General features: G+C 35.4%; 1 protein-coding gene and 1 pseudogene across 1 annotated transcript; both read right to left on the reverse strand.

The window, feature by feature from the left end:
- Positions 1 to 1695: 1695 nt before the first annotated feature.
- Positions 1696 to 2821, reverse strand: LOC149207321 (autophagy protein 5 pseudogene; annotated as a pseudogene).
- Positions 2822 to 5009: 2188 nt separating this feature from the next.
- On the reverse strand, positions 5010 to 7729 carry LOC149207322 (beta-glucosidase 24-like). Its single transcript, XM_089393888.1, has 10 exons — positions 7663 to 7729; positions 7496 to 7576; positions 7301 to 7388; positions 6848 to 7100; positions 6641 to 6756; positions 6316 to 6539; positions 5680 to 5711; positions 5492 to 5594; positions 5286 to 5394; positions 5010 to 5188 (listed from the first exon to the last, which is right to left on the reverse strand). The coding sequence occupies exons 1-10, from the start codon at positions 7712 to 7714 to the stop codon at positions 5020 to 5022; spliced, it is 1227 nt and encodes a 408-aa protein (XP_089250014.1). The 5' UTR covers positions 7715 to 7729; the 3' UTR covers positions 5010 to 5019.
- Between the last annotated feature and the right edge of the window lie 8049 nt (positions 7730 to 15778).

Raw genomic sequence — 15778 nt, forward strand, 5'->3', positions numbered from 1 at the left:
TTAGTCATTGGATTAAACATAAATCCCTTAAATTTAATTAATTAACAATAATTAATATAAATTACATAATAATAATAATAATAATAATAATAATTAACTAACTATAAAATAAAAAAAAATAATAATAATAATAATTAACTAACTATAAAATAAAATAAAATAATAATAATAATTAATAATAATAATAATAATAATTATTAATATTAATATTTATTAATTAATAATGCTATTAAATTTAATTAACAATAAAATAGTAATAGTAGTATTAATTATTAATAATAAGCTAAATTATTTAGTAATAAAAATAATTATTTTAAAATGACTATAATAATAATTAATTAACAATAGTTAATATAAATTAATAATTAATAATAATAGGTTGTCTCATGTTATTTTGCCTAATGTGACAACAATGATGTATTCAGATAATATGTTGCTGTGTTCCGTTTTTGAAATATAATAATATAAAGCAGCTTTTTTGATCGACAAAAAATAATAATAATAAGATTTTTATTATAATAGTTGTTTTTGTAATATTATTATCATTTTTATTTTTATATATTCATTAATATTAATATTAATATTATATCTATATTATACAGTTTATTTATATTTTTCAACCACATTTATTAATGTGGTTGTGCATGTGATTGATATAAACCTTCTGTTTATATCAACCACATTTACTAATGTAATATAATTAAAAGTTATATAGTTAAACGAATGTATGAATCAATTGTATATAGTCTTGAGGGTTTGACATTTGACTGGGGGAACAGGTCGGTTGACTGCGGACCAAAAAAATGGTGTTGACGCATAATCGATGTTGTTCTGGGTTAACAAACTCGCAAAACAATAGAGAGACAACGTAGCCGGAGCAAAAGACTATGGTGACAACGAACCAGTAATGGAGTGCGAAACATATTCAAATAATTATAGGCTGCCAGGAATTGTTGTCACGATTTGAAAAGAAGCGACTTTATGAAAACACCCCAGCCGACCATGATTTACCCATAAAACTTCACGGATCAACGAAATTTTGTCTGAGGTCGTGGTTGTGATGTTTTATTCTTTTTTTTTTTTCTTATGAAGAAGAAATTTCCTCCTCGAACAACTTATTTAAGGCGTACAGAGCTAGATGCTTCTGCAAGTATTCGTCTTTGTTAGTGCAGGGGTCCACCACGTCAGGGGCCCAATGTAACCTCTTTTTCTCCTTTTATTTTTCACCCATCAGACAGGCGAGGATTGATCGCAGTTGATTTGAATATTTATTTTGAACGATTTTCGCATCATTCACTTTCGAACTTTCAACGAATTCTAATGCCATTGTAATTGAATTGGTGATGCTGTTCTTATTTGATGTTTTGTTCTTTTTTTCTTCAGAAGAAAATTCCTGCTCAACCAAGTTATTTCGGGCTATAAGATGCTTTTTCCAGTGTTTGTCTTTGTTTGTGTAGCGGTCTACCACGTCAAGGACCCAACGCACCCTCTTTTTCTCCTTGGTGTTTTCGCTTGTAGGACGGGCGAGGATTGATCGCAGCTGATTTGAATCTTCCTTTTAATGATCTCCACAGCTTCCATGGACGAATATTCAATGAATTCTAATGTCCCCGAAATGGAATTATTATCTGATGTTTCATTCTCTTTTTCTTCACAAGAAGAAACCTGCTGCTCAACCAACTCATTTTGGGCGCGCTAGGCAATAAGATTCTTATGCATGTACTTGTCTTTGTTGATATAAGTTATCTCATCCCAACAGTCCACTGACAATGCATCATCAAGATCATTTCGAACATCTTTAAGATTACGTAAATACAACCAAAGTGGGATCTTGCCAGTTCTACTTATTTAAACACTGTCACTTTCACCATGGTTCCGCCAATTTGATAAACCTTTACCAAGATTTGTTTCAGAAGCACCATTCTCAACAACAGGTCCTGGCCTAAGTCGTGCAAAAAATCGATTATACCCATCCATGTCACCGTTTGCCACACATCGCCATAGCTCTATTTGATTTGGTTTTGACATGTTCATTATATTCCCTGTGATTCCGTTCATTATGAAGGATGCCTCTTTTAGTGAATTAATAAAACTCCATTTCATGTTGTCTTCACCCTTACATGGGATTAATATATCTATTGGATACCCTCTAAAGTGAGCTGTTGTATTCCATGGCCTTTTCGGCTTTGCACAAAGAAGATCAAACAAGATCAAACAAGACTCCAGTTGGAATGTACCATTTCAAAGGTAAGCCTTTGTAGTCAAACCATACTGTATTTGTTCCACGAGGCAAGGAACTCTGAAAATAAGGTTTTATGACAAGAGTAAGAAGAGGAAGGTATCCATTATGAGGAGCCAAGACCTGAAGAGGTGGGGGGGCAGGAACTGTTGTAACTTCGAAATCATGCAAATGAACTTGCAGTGGAATGTTGCCCATCCACACATATTTGCAAGTAGACGGTTCCCTTGATGAAAGCATAAAATTATGACCACTTACAGTATCAAGCTCTGAACTTGTCACACGTGCAGAAATTTGAGAGGAAAAACAAGTCATCAAACCATCTTCCACTACTCCTTCATTAGGCATATTAAGATCAATATCTAAATGTAGACGACTCTGAATGTCACTTACACCAATAGTCACACTAGTTGCAGTAATAATTGAACTGCCTTTAGCCACCATCCCTGTTTTCTCAAAGGTATTCACATTCTCCACATCTTCAAGAGCCACTGATGGCAGTTTTTCATTGTCAACATCTTTTTCATTGTTATGATATTGTACATCTCTTTGTTGGTCAAGATAATCTTCATCTTGATCCATATAAGCTTCATCAGAATCATCATTTAGATCATTTTTTGTGACATCTTCATCATCAACATTATAGTCATCTAATGCTTCATCTTGTTTTGTTTCACCATCGCTATCATCTTCCTTATTATCGATTTCCTTTTGACATGCTTTAACTTTTGCAAATGATTTTTTTAAACGCTGAAATACTTCTTGAATTTTACTAAACTGCTCAACGCATTCAGGACGTGAACATAATGGTACATTGTGTGAGGAACATTGTTCAAGGACTCGCATGATTATATTGTGCGCCATGGATCTGATACCATTGAAGCATAAAAACTGATAACTTGTAGACTTGAATGCAAAAATACACAAGAGGTATTTAATAATAATTTATTATTATATATAAAACTATATAAGTGATGAATGTTATAATGAGGACCACCTATATATACCTAAGCAGGTGTTATTTCGTGACTGTGCATGTCTTTTAGACATGCCTTTTCACTTAACTTAATGACTACTTAACATAATCAATATTTGATTATTTAATATTACCTTTATTTTATTCATTTATTGTTGTGAATTATATTCATAACACTCCCTCTCCCCTTCTCTCTATCTCTCATTCTTTGTCTCTTTATCTCACCCTAAACATACACACTCTCTCTAACTCTCCCTTGTCACTCCCTCTCTCTCCACTTCTCACTCTCTATGTCTTTCTTCTTCCCTTCCTCTCTCCCCCTCCAACTCCATCTCTCTATCCGTCCCTCTCTCCTCCTCTCTCGCAAGTCCTCTTTCTCATCCTTCCTCTCTCTCCCTTCCTCTCCTACTTTCCTCTCTCCCATCTCTCTCTCTCTCTCTCTCTCTCCCTCTTCCCTCCAATCCTCTCACTCCCTCTCTCCTTCTCTCTCTCCCCCCTCCATCTTTGTGTCTCCCTCTCCTTCTCTACCTCTCTCAATCATCTCCCCCTCTCTCTCCCCTCTCTCTCTTCATTCCTCCTCTCCCCTCTCATTCAATTTATCTCCATCTCTCCCTATGTCTCCACCTCTATCACTCTATGTATTTGTTCTTCTCTCCCATATATTTCTAGAGTTAATATATATCATGATATATTAATATATATTATAATATAACAAATTTAAAATTGTATTAATCCAAAGTTATTAAATTTAATAATATTAATATTTTAATATGATTATTAGATTTAATAATAATAATATTAGGGTTAATAAAATTTTTTTGCATGGTATTAATAATAATTTGACTCATGGTATTTGGCCTATAGGCTTGGTATATAATTAGATGTTGATTTCTAATGCTATTTGATATATTTTCATTTATTTACCATACCTCTTTAAACTTCTTTCTATTTATTTATTTATCGTACCTCTTTTATAAATATGGTATTTGGCCCATAGGCTTCACCTAAATAAAACATCCTTTTTGAGTTTTTGTAAATATAAAGAAGTTTATGGAGTAAATAAAAACATGTTTTATGTATTTACGAGACTTTTGGAGTAAATATAAAAGAAGATTTATTTATTTATCATACTTATGATTTTCTTTAATTTTTTTATTTACCATATCTCTTTTTTAAGTGTTTATAAATCTCTTTATATTTTAAATTTATTATGTTTATACATAATAATAATTAAATTGATTTTTAAATAAAATCAATATTAAATTAAAAATGTTAAACATTATATTATATTATATTTACATTTTTATGTATATATGTTTAAAAACTATATATATTTACGTTTTTAAGTAACATCTCCCATACTAAATTAAATTATAAAACACCTACAATAATAAAAGCCCTAAATCTAAACCCATCCTTTACTATTGGTATATATATATCCTTCAAAAGGACCAGAAATATGAACACCCACTTTCGTTCACATACTTGTTGGGTTTCCGATCTTTTTATCATAAATTAAAATGATATATTCTCCTTATATACACCGAAAATAAAAATACAATCTCCAAACTATGTATTCTTGTCAAATAATAAAAATACATTCTGGAAAATTCAAAAGAAAAAGATCACAAAATCTGTGAGACCAAACATGCCCACATGCATTTATTCAACTACGTTGCCTAAACTTCACAGTGAGAAGAAAAATATTATAGAGTCTCTCACACTAAATATACTTAGAGACAACATTTATTGAGACCATAAAATGTCAAGGTCACGCACATTTGTTCAGCCCATCGTACATTCTTTACGTCCGAAGGATGCGTTTAAACCAGAGCGCGGATGCCCTGGCATATCGCTTTAAATGGTTGTTCAGATCCACATAATACAAACCAAAGCGATATGTAAATCCAAATGACCATTCAAAATCATCCATTAGCGACCAAACCAGATAGCCTCGAACATCCGATCCAGCTCTGACAGTCATTCCATAACATTGTAAAGCCTGATCAATCTCCCACACTTCACAATACACACAACAAACTCAAATAATCACAGAATTCACAGACAAACCTTATCGCTTCGCGTAGATGTGATAAATGTTGATAATGGTACTTCACTCGCCCGGGATCGTTCACTGCTTGGGCAAGCGAGGTCGTGCCATTGTCGAAATCGGCATATCCTGATGAAATTCATGTTGTTCTTGACGATCAAATCTATATTTTGACAGAAAATTTAGTTCTGATTAAATGGGCAAAGATTCAAACTACTGCACTTACCAGTCTCAGTAACGTATACGGTTGGGTTGTTATAGCGGTTCTTTGTATAATTTAGTAATTCGCTCAGTCCAGCGGGATAAGATCTGAAATCGTTATCGCCTTCCTGCAAAAAGATACAGTTAATCATATATATCTATGAAATACATTTTCTTTTCCATTAATTTGATTTAAAATATTAAATCGCTTACCGTTGATCCAATGAAAACTCCGTTTACTTCATCTGAATCACCAGCACCAGTGTACACAAAAAGAAATGTAATATTAAAGAATTTGAAACTAAAATAATATATTTTTAAAATAATATTTTGTTGTAAATTTTAGGAATATTTTAGAAATTGATCAACTAAATTAAACAATTATGTATGTTTGTTTTTACCTAGCCATTTTTTCCAGATAGTAAATTTTAAAAATATCCAGAAATTCTACCGTTACCCAGTTGCAAATATCTAGAAATGGGAAAGAAAACAGTGAAGTCCATTGTTTGCCTAAGCTGTTGTGAATTCTGAGATGTTTCTGAAATCTACAATCCTGACTTCTCTTTTTCCAGAATCTGCAATCTTATCAGAATATTTCCCAATCTGCCATCTAATTATGTTCAGCTCTAAAATAATGGCTACTTGATCTAATACCAAATAATCAAATTAACAGCTGCTTGATCGATTGAATTTGTTTGAAATATCGAACCCAGCGTCCCAAGCCACAAATAAATACTGACTATCAGCAAATAGCAATTAAACTGGATTTTTCCGCATCACAAAAATAAATACTGACTATCAGCAAATAGCAATTAAACTGGATTTTTCCGCATCACAAATTAAGCTTACAGGTTACGTTGGCGTGGGCATCGAGAATGTAGTCAGTGTGTGACAGAGAATTTGGTTGAATAGGATTATTAATACAAAATTGCGTGATGTAGTAGTTAAAACCAATAAAGTCGAATGAGCCTTTCAGATCTTTCGCCTCTTCACTGCTAAATCTTGGCAAACGTCTTCCCACTAACCTTCGCATGGATTCAGGGTATTTCCCGGATGTCAATGGATCCAAAAACCTGTTATTACACAAAATATCATTTTAGGAACCCCTGCTCACATTTCCCCTGCATCTGAAGCTAAAGGATAACTTGATATAAATAGATAGATAGATACAAACCACCCTAGTCTGAAGTCAATTGCTCTCTGGGTCGCCCTCTTATCAGACAGAGACTTTGAGAATGGTACCATCCAGTTCGCTACAAGCGCAAAGCCTATGGAACCTTTCTGTTTCTTCTGCATTTTTTTGTTACAACATTTATTCAAGAAATGTAAGTCGTCTTCTTGAATTTTTAAAGATTAATTTTAGAAAAGGGCATATTCTCACCTGGTATTTAGTCCTATATAGTTTTACGGCGGCACTATGTGCTAGAAGCATATTATGGGTTACTATGTATGGCTCTGTTGCAGAGTTCCCCGCTGTACAGTTTCCAAATCCGGGCGAACAGCGACCAGGTGCGTGAAGCCCTAGATCGTAGCCATTCACTGCCAAGGACCAAGCTTCGTTTATAGTTGTCCAATACTTCACACGGTCTCCGAAAGCTCGGAAACATTCTTCTGCAAATCTGCCGAAGTCTTCCCTGAAACGAAAATAATATATCAGAAACATGTGATTTAATTTCTAGTTAAGAGCTTCGGAGCTATGCTATGAAATATTATGTAAATGACGAGATTTAAGGTTTCACATTTTCTTGAATCGAGGAAGAAAAAATTTGAAATTAAAAGAAACAGAGAAAAGTTATTACAATGAATCTTGAAGAATCAGGGCAGTGAATCTTACACGACTCTTTTACTACGGAATCCCCCGTACTCGTCCTCCAGAGCTTGCGGCATGTCCCAATGATACAGTGTAACAAAGGGCTCGATACCTGCCAGCAAATGCACATCGTCCATGTATTCTATAAATATTTCTTATAACTCAAAATATATTTGAAACAAAGCTCTATCCAACTGACAGTAAATGATTTTCTAATACCGTTTCTGAGCAGCTCGTTGATCAGATTATTGTAATAAGCGATTCCCTCTTCGTTGACACCTCCATGTCTTGGCGAACCCTCTAAAAGAAATTAACAGAAATAGGAGAGTTATGGAAGGCAATGAGCAGTGGAAATCCATTGTCGATTCATTTGCAATTTAACTTACTGGGAAATATGCGTGGCCAGGAAATAGAAAAACGATAAACGTCCATTCCCATGTATTTGAGAAGCTGAATATCTCCCTGCAGAATCCAGATTACAAATAAATAAATTCTATTAAAGCTCAAAAAATAAAGCAATGCAAAATGACCGAGTTGAAATTCAGGGCTTCAGTTATTCTAATAACTTTTATTTGTACCTTGTAGCGGTGGTATTGATCCACTGCAACATCACCATTCGTTCCATCGACAATTTTACCTGCATTAACATTCAATAAATAAATAAAACGTCAAGATGAAAGAATGTGATACTGATGATGCTGCAGTTCTATGGATTAACCTTTAATGTGGGAGAATGTGTCCCAGATGCTGGGGCCTCTCCCACCCTCCCTGGCAGCTCCTTCAACCTGCAAAACATTTAAAAGTTGTCTAAGACTAGAATATGAGCTGTAAAACAAGAAATCATTAAAGGGCTACAGAATGTAGGTGCAGGAATGTCAATGATGAAAAAGGTCGAACCTGATAAGCAGCTGAACCAGCACCAAATTTGAATCCCTTTGGGAAGCTGCTTCTGCCAAGATGCTTTGGAGATTTAGCTGCTGCAAGTACAATGAGTAGGAGAAAGCAGAGTAAAAGCAAAGATATGCAGGAGAGACGTAGGTTTTGAACTCCTGCCATCTTACTGAGTTTTTCTGTTTGAGTTGAAATGAGATCCCTTGCATGAATTTATAGTTGATTAATGGAAGGCGTTTTGTCTAACAAAACATGATTATGTTAATCCCATTATCTACATTATACCATGTAAGATTTTCCCCTTTTTAATTGTAAAACAAATGTTATTTTTTTCACATTTCGAAATCCTATCCTGTCCTGGCTGTAATTGGCAAAAGCAGGCCGATTCAACATTTTTATTAAGGTCGATTCATCATTTTTATCAAGAAAAACTAAGTCACATTGAATAACCAGATATCTTTAAATATCCTGAGGATACCTTTAAATATTAACAATTCACCTATTTTCTTACTGATTAATACCTTTAAATCTGAACAGTTAACCTATTTTCTTAAATAAATAGCCTATTTTCTTAGATAAAAAACAAGTTTAAAGCATATACCAGACTCCAATACCAGGAACAAACACTACTCTACTTTGATCAGAATTTCCTTAAATTACATTAGTTTCTCAATACAAAAATATTGTAAAAGGCATTTTGAAATGATTCTAACAATCTTCATAAAAATATAAATGGCTTTCCCGAGGTTCCTGCATTCTGCAACTCTGTCATTTTTTGATGTATCTTACGTCACCAGTATCTTACGTCAGTAATGACATTTAAAGTTAAATATGTTCTGTGACTCTTTCGTGTGACTCCATAAACGAGTTAAATATGTGCCCTGGTCTTTCTCTAACTGTTCCTGTATATCTGCGTTCCAACAAATTTATTGGAAACGAAGAAAGCTTGGAGATGTAAATGGAATTTAAAATCAAGAACTTAGGTTTTGTTTACACAAACAAAAGTATTCAATTCAGTGAAAGAACCAAAGCCACATGCTTAAATAAAACAAACAACCGTATTCAATTTAGTTACAAAGCCAAAGCCACAAGTTGCAATAATTTTACATCCCGTTTTTGACGGCGTTGATTGTTCAAGAATACCTTGAATGGCACGCTCTTATTTAGCTATATGCTCTGTAGTAGATTAATGCTAGGTGGATGTTTAAATAAAACAAACAGCCGTATTCAATTTAGTTACAAAGCCAAAGCCACAAGTTGCAATAATTTTACATCCCGTTTTTGACGGCGTTGATTTTTCAAGAATAGCTTGAATGGCACGCTCTTATTTAGCTCTATGCTCTGTAGTAGATTATTAATGCTAGGTGTTAGAGCCACCAGTGAGACATAATTGTTTATTCACAGTAGGTTGCAAATAGTCTTATGATAGGTATGTATGACATAAGACGGGTCCATCACAGCAGCTCCCAAAAGATGCTCGCACCTTTCACGCTGCCCATCGTGAAATCCAAAGAGTTCAGATGAAGGCTTAAAAAACAATCCAGGCCATATTGTTAGAGTTCAAATGAAGGCTTAAAAAACAATCCAGGCCATCTTGTTAGTGAAACGGTGGACATTCAGCGTCGGAAGATGCTTACCAATTAATATGGGTCTCCTCCTGGTTTCACATTTCATTTATATAACAAGGCTGTGGGAGTTTGTGTTAGGCTGAGGAGTATTTGGATTTATATAACAAGGCTAGTGTAATAAGGCTGTGGGAGTTTGTGTCACGTTAAGGAGTATAGTAACAGTCCAGGATGGCATCTGGTTCAATATGCTCGGACCTCTCACGCTGCATATCTCGGAATCCAAAGAGATCAGATGAAGTTTTAAAAACCAACCCTTAATATTATAAGTGACCACCCTCTTATAATAGAGGTGAGAGTAGTGCATTCCAATAAGCAACACGATACACCGAGAGGCAGAGTAGTAAATGCCACGGGCCCCTCTCCTCTCCAAGCGGGCTCCTCGAAGGCGGATTAAGGGCTTAAGGAAATATTTTAATCCATCTCTTTGTATGTGTCGCAACATTTTCAACTCTCAAACTAACAATTTAGATATCTTCTATGAAGTGTGTTTTTGACCAAGAGATGGTGGTGTCTAGGGACAACATTATTTATAGAGATTTTTGGTTTATAAATAGGCTACATCATAAATAAATTTTATAGGCAAAACCATGCGTACTTGTATAGATTTTTGGTTTATAAATAGGCTATATCATAAATAAATTTTATAGATTTTTGGTTTATAAATAGGCTACATCATAAATAAATTTTATAGGCAAAACCATGCGTACTTGTATAGATTTTTGGTTTATAAATAGGCTACATCATAAATAAATTTTATAGGCAAAACCATGCATACTTGTATATTTGAAGCCTGGAAAATTTCAAACAATTTGACTTTGTCAAGTTTACATGATCCAATTCCACTCTAACGATCCCCCCTTAAACTGGACTTTGGGGGATTGTCTTAGTCCCATTCATCAACCATCTCATCTGAGTTTTCACATTCCCCCCTTAACCTAAGATACCAGTACACCTGCCACCTTGACACCTCTCCAAGTGGTCTTGTAACACTCTCATCCCACATCTACCCAAGTAACCAGCCAATTGAGGTAAATATGCGACGAGAGACTACTATAATGGGATTCAACCTTCTAGGTGACTTTAAGGAAGTGGAGTCGACGGAAACACATCACACAAATCTTCAACATCAGCAACAAAACTCCCAGGAGCCAACCCAACCACTCAGGTAACCAACCCTTGAGACCAACTGAAGTTTTAGACCATTAAACCCTTAGACGCTCCCTTGATATGGACATGCATGCGTATAGGGACTTTTCTGCCCAATGTTGTGCCTGCGTCTCTGATATTTGAGCCACTTTTTTAGGCCCAGAGCCCAGGTCACTGCCTATAACTCAATAACACTTTCAGAACTGAAAGATAACAACATAATAAGGATGCAAATGCAATTACTTGAACAAGAACTTAACTAGACCTCTACTAGCCATGATAGACATTTCGTCAAACATGTCACAAATATGTAATATACAAGCTTAAATATTTGTAGCTGAATGTTAGTTTTGTTGTGCTAATTTCAACTTCAGATTTATAAAAATATGCTTGTCAATTGCTTCATGTGCAGGGTTCTCTTATGTTGTTAGTGATTGGGAACAAGTAAATTTTATGTCAAGTTTTATGTGAAATCATGAGCATAATAACACAAAAATGAAGTGTTGAACAACAGTAAGCAAATGAACAACAAACCATCAAGAAAAACACTTAACACAGTGTTTTGATAAAGGAGTTCACCCCTCTTGGGCTACATCTCCTTGGTCTAGTCTCCATGGCTTGGACCTTTGTATTTTCTCAAAATGGAAAAAAGTATAGTTTACAATACTCTACAGCTCCTGAAATCTGCTTCAATGGACTCAGAGCATCCCAAAACCCCTAATATGACTCTTCAAACTCTACAAATGGACCACAATTGTTTTGGGCTTGACCTCCTCCCTGGTGGCCCTAGGCTTCATAAAACTTCAATGTGGAAAAATCACATACATAAGTGCCCCATTGCCTTTGAAACCTGTTCCATTGTGTTCAGAATGTTGAAATTAGCTAAGAACACCTTTTTTCTGATCTCATTTTGGTCGAAAAATGCTCCAATTATGCCTCTGATTGTCTTTCCCTAGAAAAGCTCCTTTAAAACTGGAATAACTTCAGTTAAGGTTGCTAAAATTGGTGGCAGGCCCGAAAATAGTGGAATCCGCCAAAATGCCGCCAACTACTAATCTTGTTTAATTAAATTTAAGTGGAGTTGTTTACTGCAGATTAGGTGGAGGATTAGCGCATAATTACCATGGATAAGATTTATTGTTTTCTGAAACCGCTGGCAGTTTTGTTGGGGGTCACATGTCATGGTTTCCTGTCACATTATCCATCGGTCCAACTAACCATAACCACAAACAGTTTACGTAACCGTTGTTGTGATCACATGGTTTGTATTAACCATCGCAATTAAGGTTTATGGAGTCGTCTGTTGACCTGCTTGCAGTCACGTTGTATTTGTGTTCACATGGGCGACAACCGTTTGTAGTGTTGGAGCCCGATGGTTGTGGTTGTGTTCACATGAGCGATAACTGTTTGCAGTGTTGGAGCCCAGCGGTTGCGATAACCTTAACTGCTATGTATTTGTGTTCACATGGGCGATAACCGTTTGCAGTGTTGGAGCTCGGTGGTTGTAGTGACCTTAACCTCTATGTATTTGTGTTCACATGAGGAGCGTTGGCCCCCCCCAAACCGCCAACCCTCAAACCGTCACACTTTAACATTACTTAGACTCCATAGTTGGTTAAGAACAAACGGATAGCGGAAATGGTAAGGCTTGTGGCTAGTGGAGGGGAGGTCATAGGGTCGAACCCCGACACCTCATAAAATTTTTAATACACCATTGTAGGGGCACGTGTCGGCCTCAGGGCTTGCCATGTGTCGCTTTTTGATTGGACCAACTCAACCACTACTGCCCAATGATGCGTTGCCACGTGTCAATATAGGACTCACCCACTTGTACAGGAATATTCCAAGGAATATTTTAAGGAATATTATAGGGAATATTCCAAATAATATTCTCCTTGCTGAATGGGTTGTATGGATGCCTAGTCAACCTTTTTATTTATTTATTTTGCTTCTTTGGTGAAACGGTCAACGGGCTCTAACTTCCTCATACGAACCCTGTTTTGAACGAAACGAGTTGCATTGGAATCATTTTGACGAGACAAACGCTGTTGCTCAGGTTTTGCATGATTCCAAGCACTTTGATTATTGAGCTATTTCTTGCCCCTAGTCCAGATTTCGATCACTCCTTTCCACTGACAGGATTTTGGATCCACAAAAGCTAGTTATTTGATGAGATTTGAATACTCTTCTCTTTCCCAAGTTCTATCAACTAATTATACTTGAAAAGTCTCCATGACAACCATTTGGGTACTTTAACATGCCTTGCATTGCAAATGGTTATGTCCCTCAACCACTGTTCTCCTTTTGCTGCCGATCCAATCTAACACTTGCTGGACATTTTCTGGCTGCAAATACCTTTGTTGTACCACATCAATCCCTTGATGCTTCGAAAAATAATACAATCTGATAGCCTTCCCACTGAGAATCTTAGTGTCAACACATACAACGATCTACAATGACTGCAATTTTTTGGCATTTCGTCCACTTCGCTTCTTGTCTCTATCATCCTCCAGTTCAACATGTTACTCATGTCATGACTTGAGAATGAAGGTTAAGCATGAGCATCTTGCGCAAGAATGAACCTTTCAAAATCCTGCGACATCTTGTCACAAATACAATCATTAAATGGAAAAAAAACACATTATGCAAGAAATGAAAATCGACGACCTCTTCTTTTGCTCCTTCAAAGCAACAATTGTCACATCATGTAACATCGCCATGTACTCTTGCATTTTGGTGTACAAACTATTTTGGTGTGTTAGTCGATGGTTTACTAAACAAGTCAATAAAACATCATCGACTAAACATAAGTCGAAAAAACATACTTCTCCAAGCAACTGACTTGACTTGAGAGCCAAACATAGGCATGTACAACAACTTGATGATTGTTTGCATAAACAACAAGAATTCCACATTCTCATGAAAAACTCGCCACAAGTCAACACTCATGCATGTATCCAAACACAATGAAACTAGCAACAATTCCATTATTCACACACACAAACTTGCATGTATGTGTACAATTCTTCAACTCTCCCTCAAGTACAAACACAAGTACAATAAACCAAAAAACATGTATGGGTACATAAGAGCTGATTTGAAAAATTTGTTGCAAATGAAGTGAGTAACATAGCCTACTTTCACACACCTTCTTGACAAATATATGCAACATCAAGAATGACAAAATTGTTGCAAATGAAGTGAGCAACATACTCAACTTTCACACACCTTGGCGAATATATGCAACATCAAGAATGACAAATTTGTTGCAAATGAAGTGAGTAACATACTCAACTTTCACACACCTTCATGGCAAAAATATGCAACATCAAGAATGACAAATTTGCTGCAAATGAAGTGAGTAACATACTCAACTTTCACACACCTTCATGGCGAAAATATGCAACATCAAGAATGGAAAATTTGCTACAAATTAAGTGAGTAACGTACTCAACTTTCACATACCTTCATGGCAAAAATATGAAACATCAAGAATGACAAGTTTGTTGCAAATGAAGTGAGTAACATACTCAACTTTCACACACTTTCATGGCGAAAATATGCAACATCAAGAATGCATTCAAAATAAATGCATGCACATACAAACTTGTAACCACAAATTGCCTCTTTTGCCGCATTTAAGTGAATCAAACATAACTCCACTTTCAACATCTTGCATCATACAAGTTGCAACATACTTTCAACAGAAAATTAATGCATTCATAAGGCAAAGAAATTCATTTTTAAGGCAAATAATTGCATCTATCAACAAAAGAAATGCAAGCCTTATTTGGTTAAGAAATCAAACCACCTCTTACCAAACCATTTCAATAGTGATTCTTTCAGCTTCACATTATCTTGTGAATCATCTTGACCCACATCAATTATGGAATCCTCTTTTCCATCTTTGCCAAAGTCTCTCTCCACCTTCTTCAAAGGCAGCGGATGAGTTGTTGGATACAAAGTCCAACATTTGTCTATGACATGACCTTGCTTATGGCAATGAGTGCAAAACAATTACATTTTCTTTGCAACATGGTTTCCATTATCCAATGAACCTCTGCTTTTCTGTCGCTTTTTCTTTGAAAGTTTCCTGTATGTGGCCATTTTCTTCCAACATCTTGAAACATAATGGTAATTCAAACCACAAAAAGAACATTTAAATTCTCTTAAATTATTATGTGAAGATTTAACATGTTTATCATAATCAAAAGAAACTTGATTAAAGGCATATCTATGCCTTGCACATTCACCTTTATCGCCTTCTTGAGGAGGTGAATTTGATGAGGTAGTGTCTCTCTTTGGAATACCAACAATGGTTTCAATGACCTTATAGCTTTCAACGTCCTCTTGTTTGTCATTTCCACTAGTTGCATGCTTATGACGATATTCTTGCAAAGTGGGTATAAAACTTTTGCATTCCTCATGAACACAAACTTCACTAGCTTGAGGGTATGAACATGTTTGTATAATTCCCTCTTGGAACACCTTCATGAGCCTCCTTGGCTTTGGAGCATTCTCCAACATGTTGTCAATAACCAAAACCCAAATACGTAGGCCTTTCCTCAACAACAATTGGCTCAACTATGCCTTGTTTATTTTTGCCTAATGCTCTATCTTCATAGCCCATATTCATCAACAATTTGGACCCTATTTCTCTAGTGTGTCTTTCAAAAAAACCATTGTTGGTGTCTAATTGATGATGTCAATCAGAGTTCATTTAATGTCAACCCTGGAAGGTAAACTTAGAAGTACTTATCTAAAATATATAGATCTAGAAAGATTTCTAATTTGTCCGAGATCTTTTGGTTCTTTTACAAGAACACATTCATCAAGA

This window comes from Pinus tabuliformis, chromosome 1_2, assembly GCF_031772625.1.
Source record: "Pinus tabuliformis cultivar Carrire ecotype Pingquan chromosome 1_2, CPIR1, whole genome shotgun sequence".
Lineage (NCBI taxonomy): Eukaryota > Viridiplantae > Streptophyta > Pinopsida > Pinales > Pinaceae > Pinus > Pinus tabuliformis.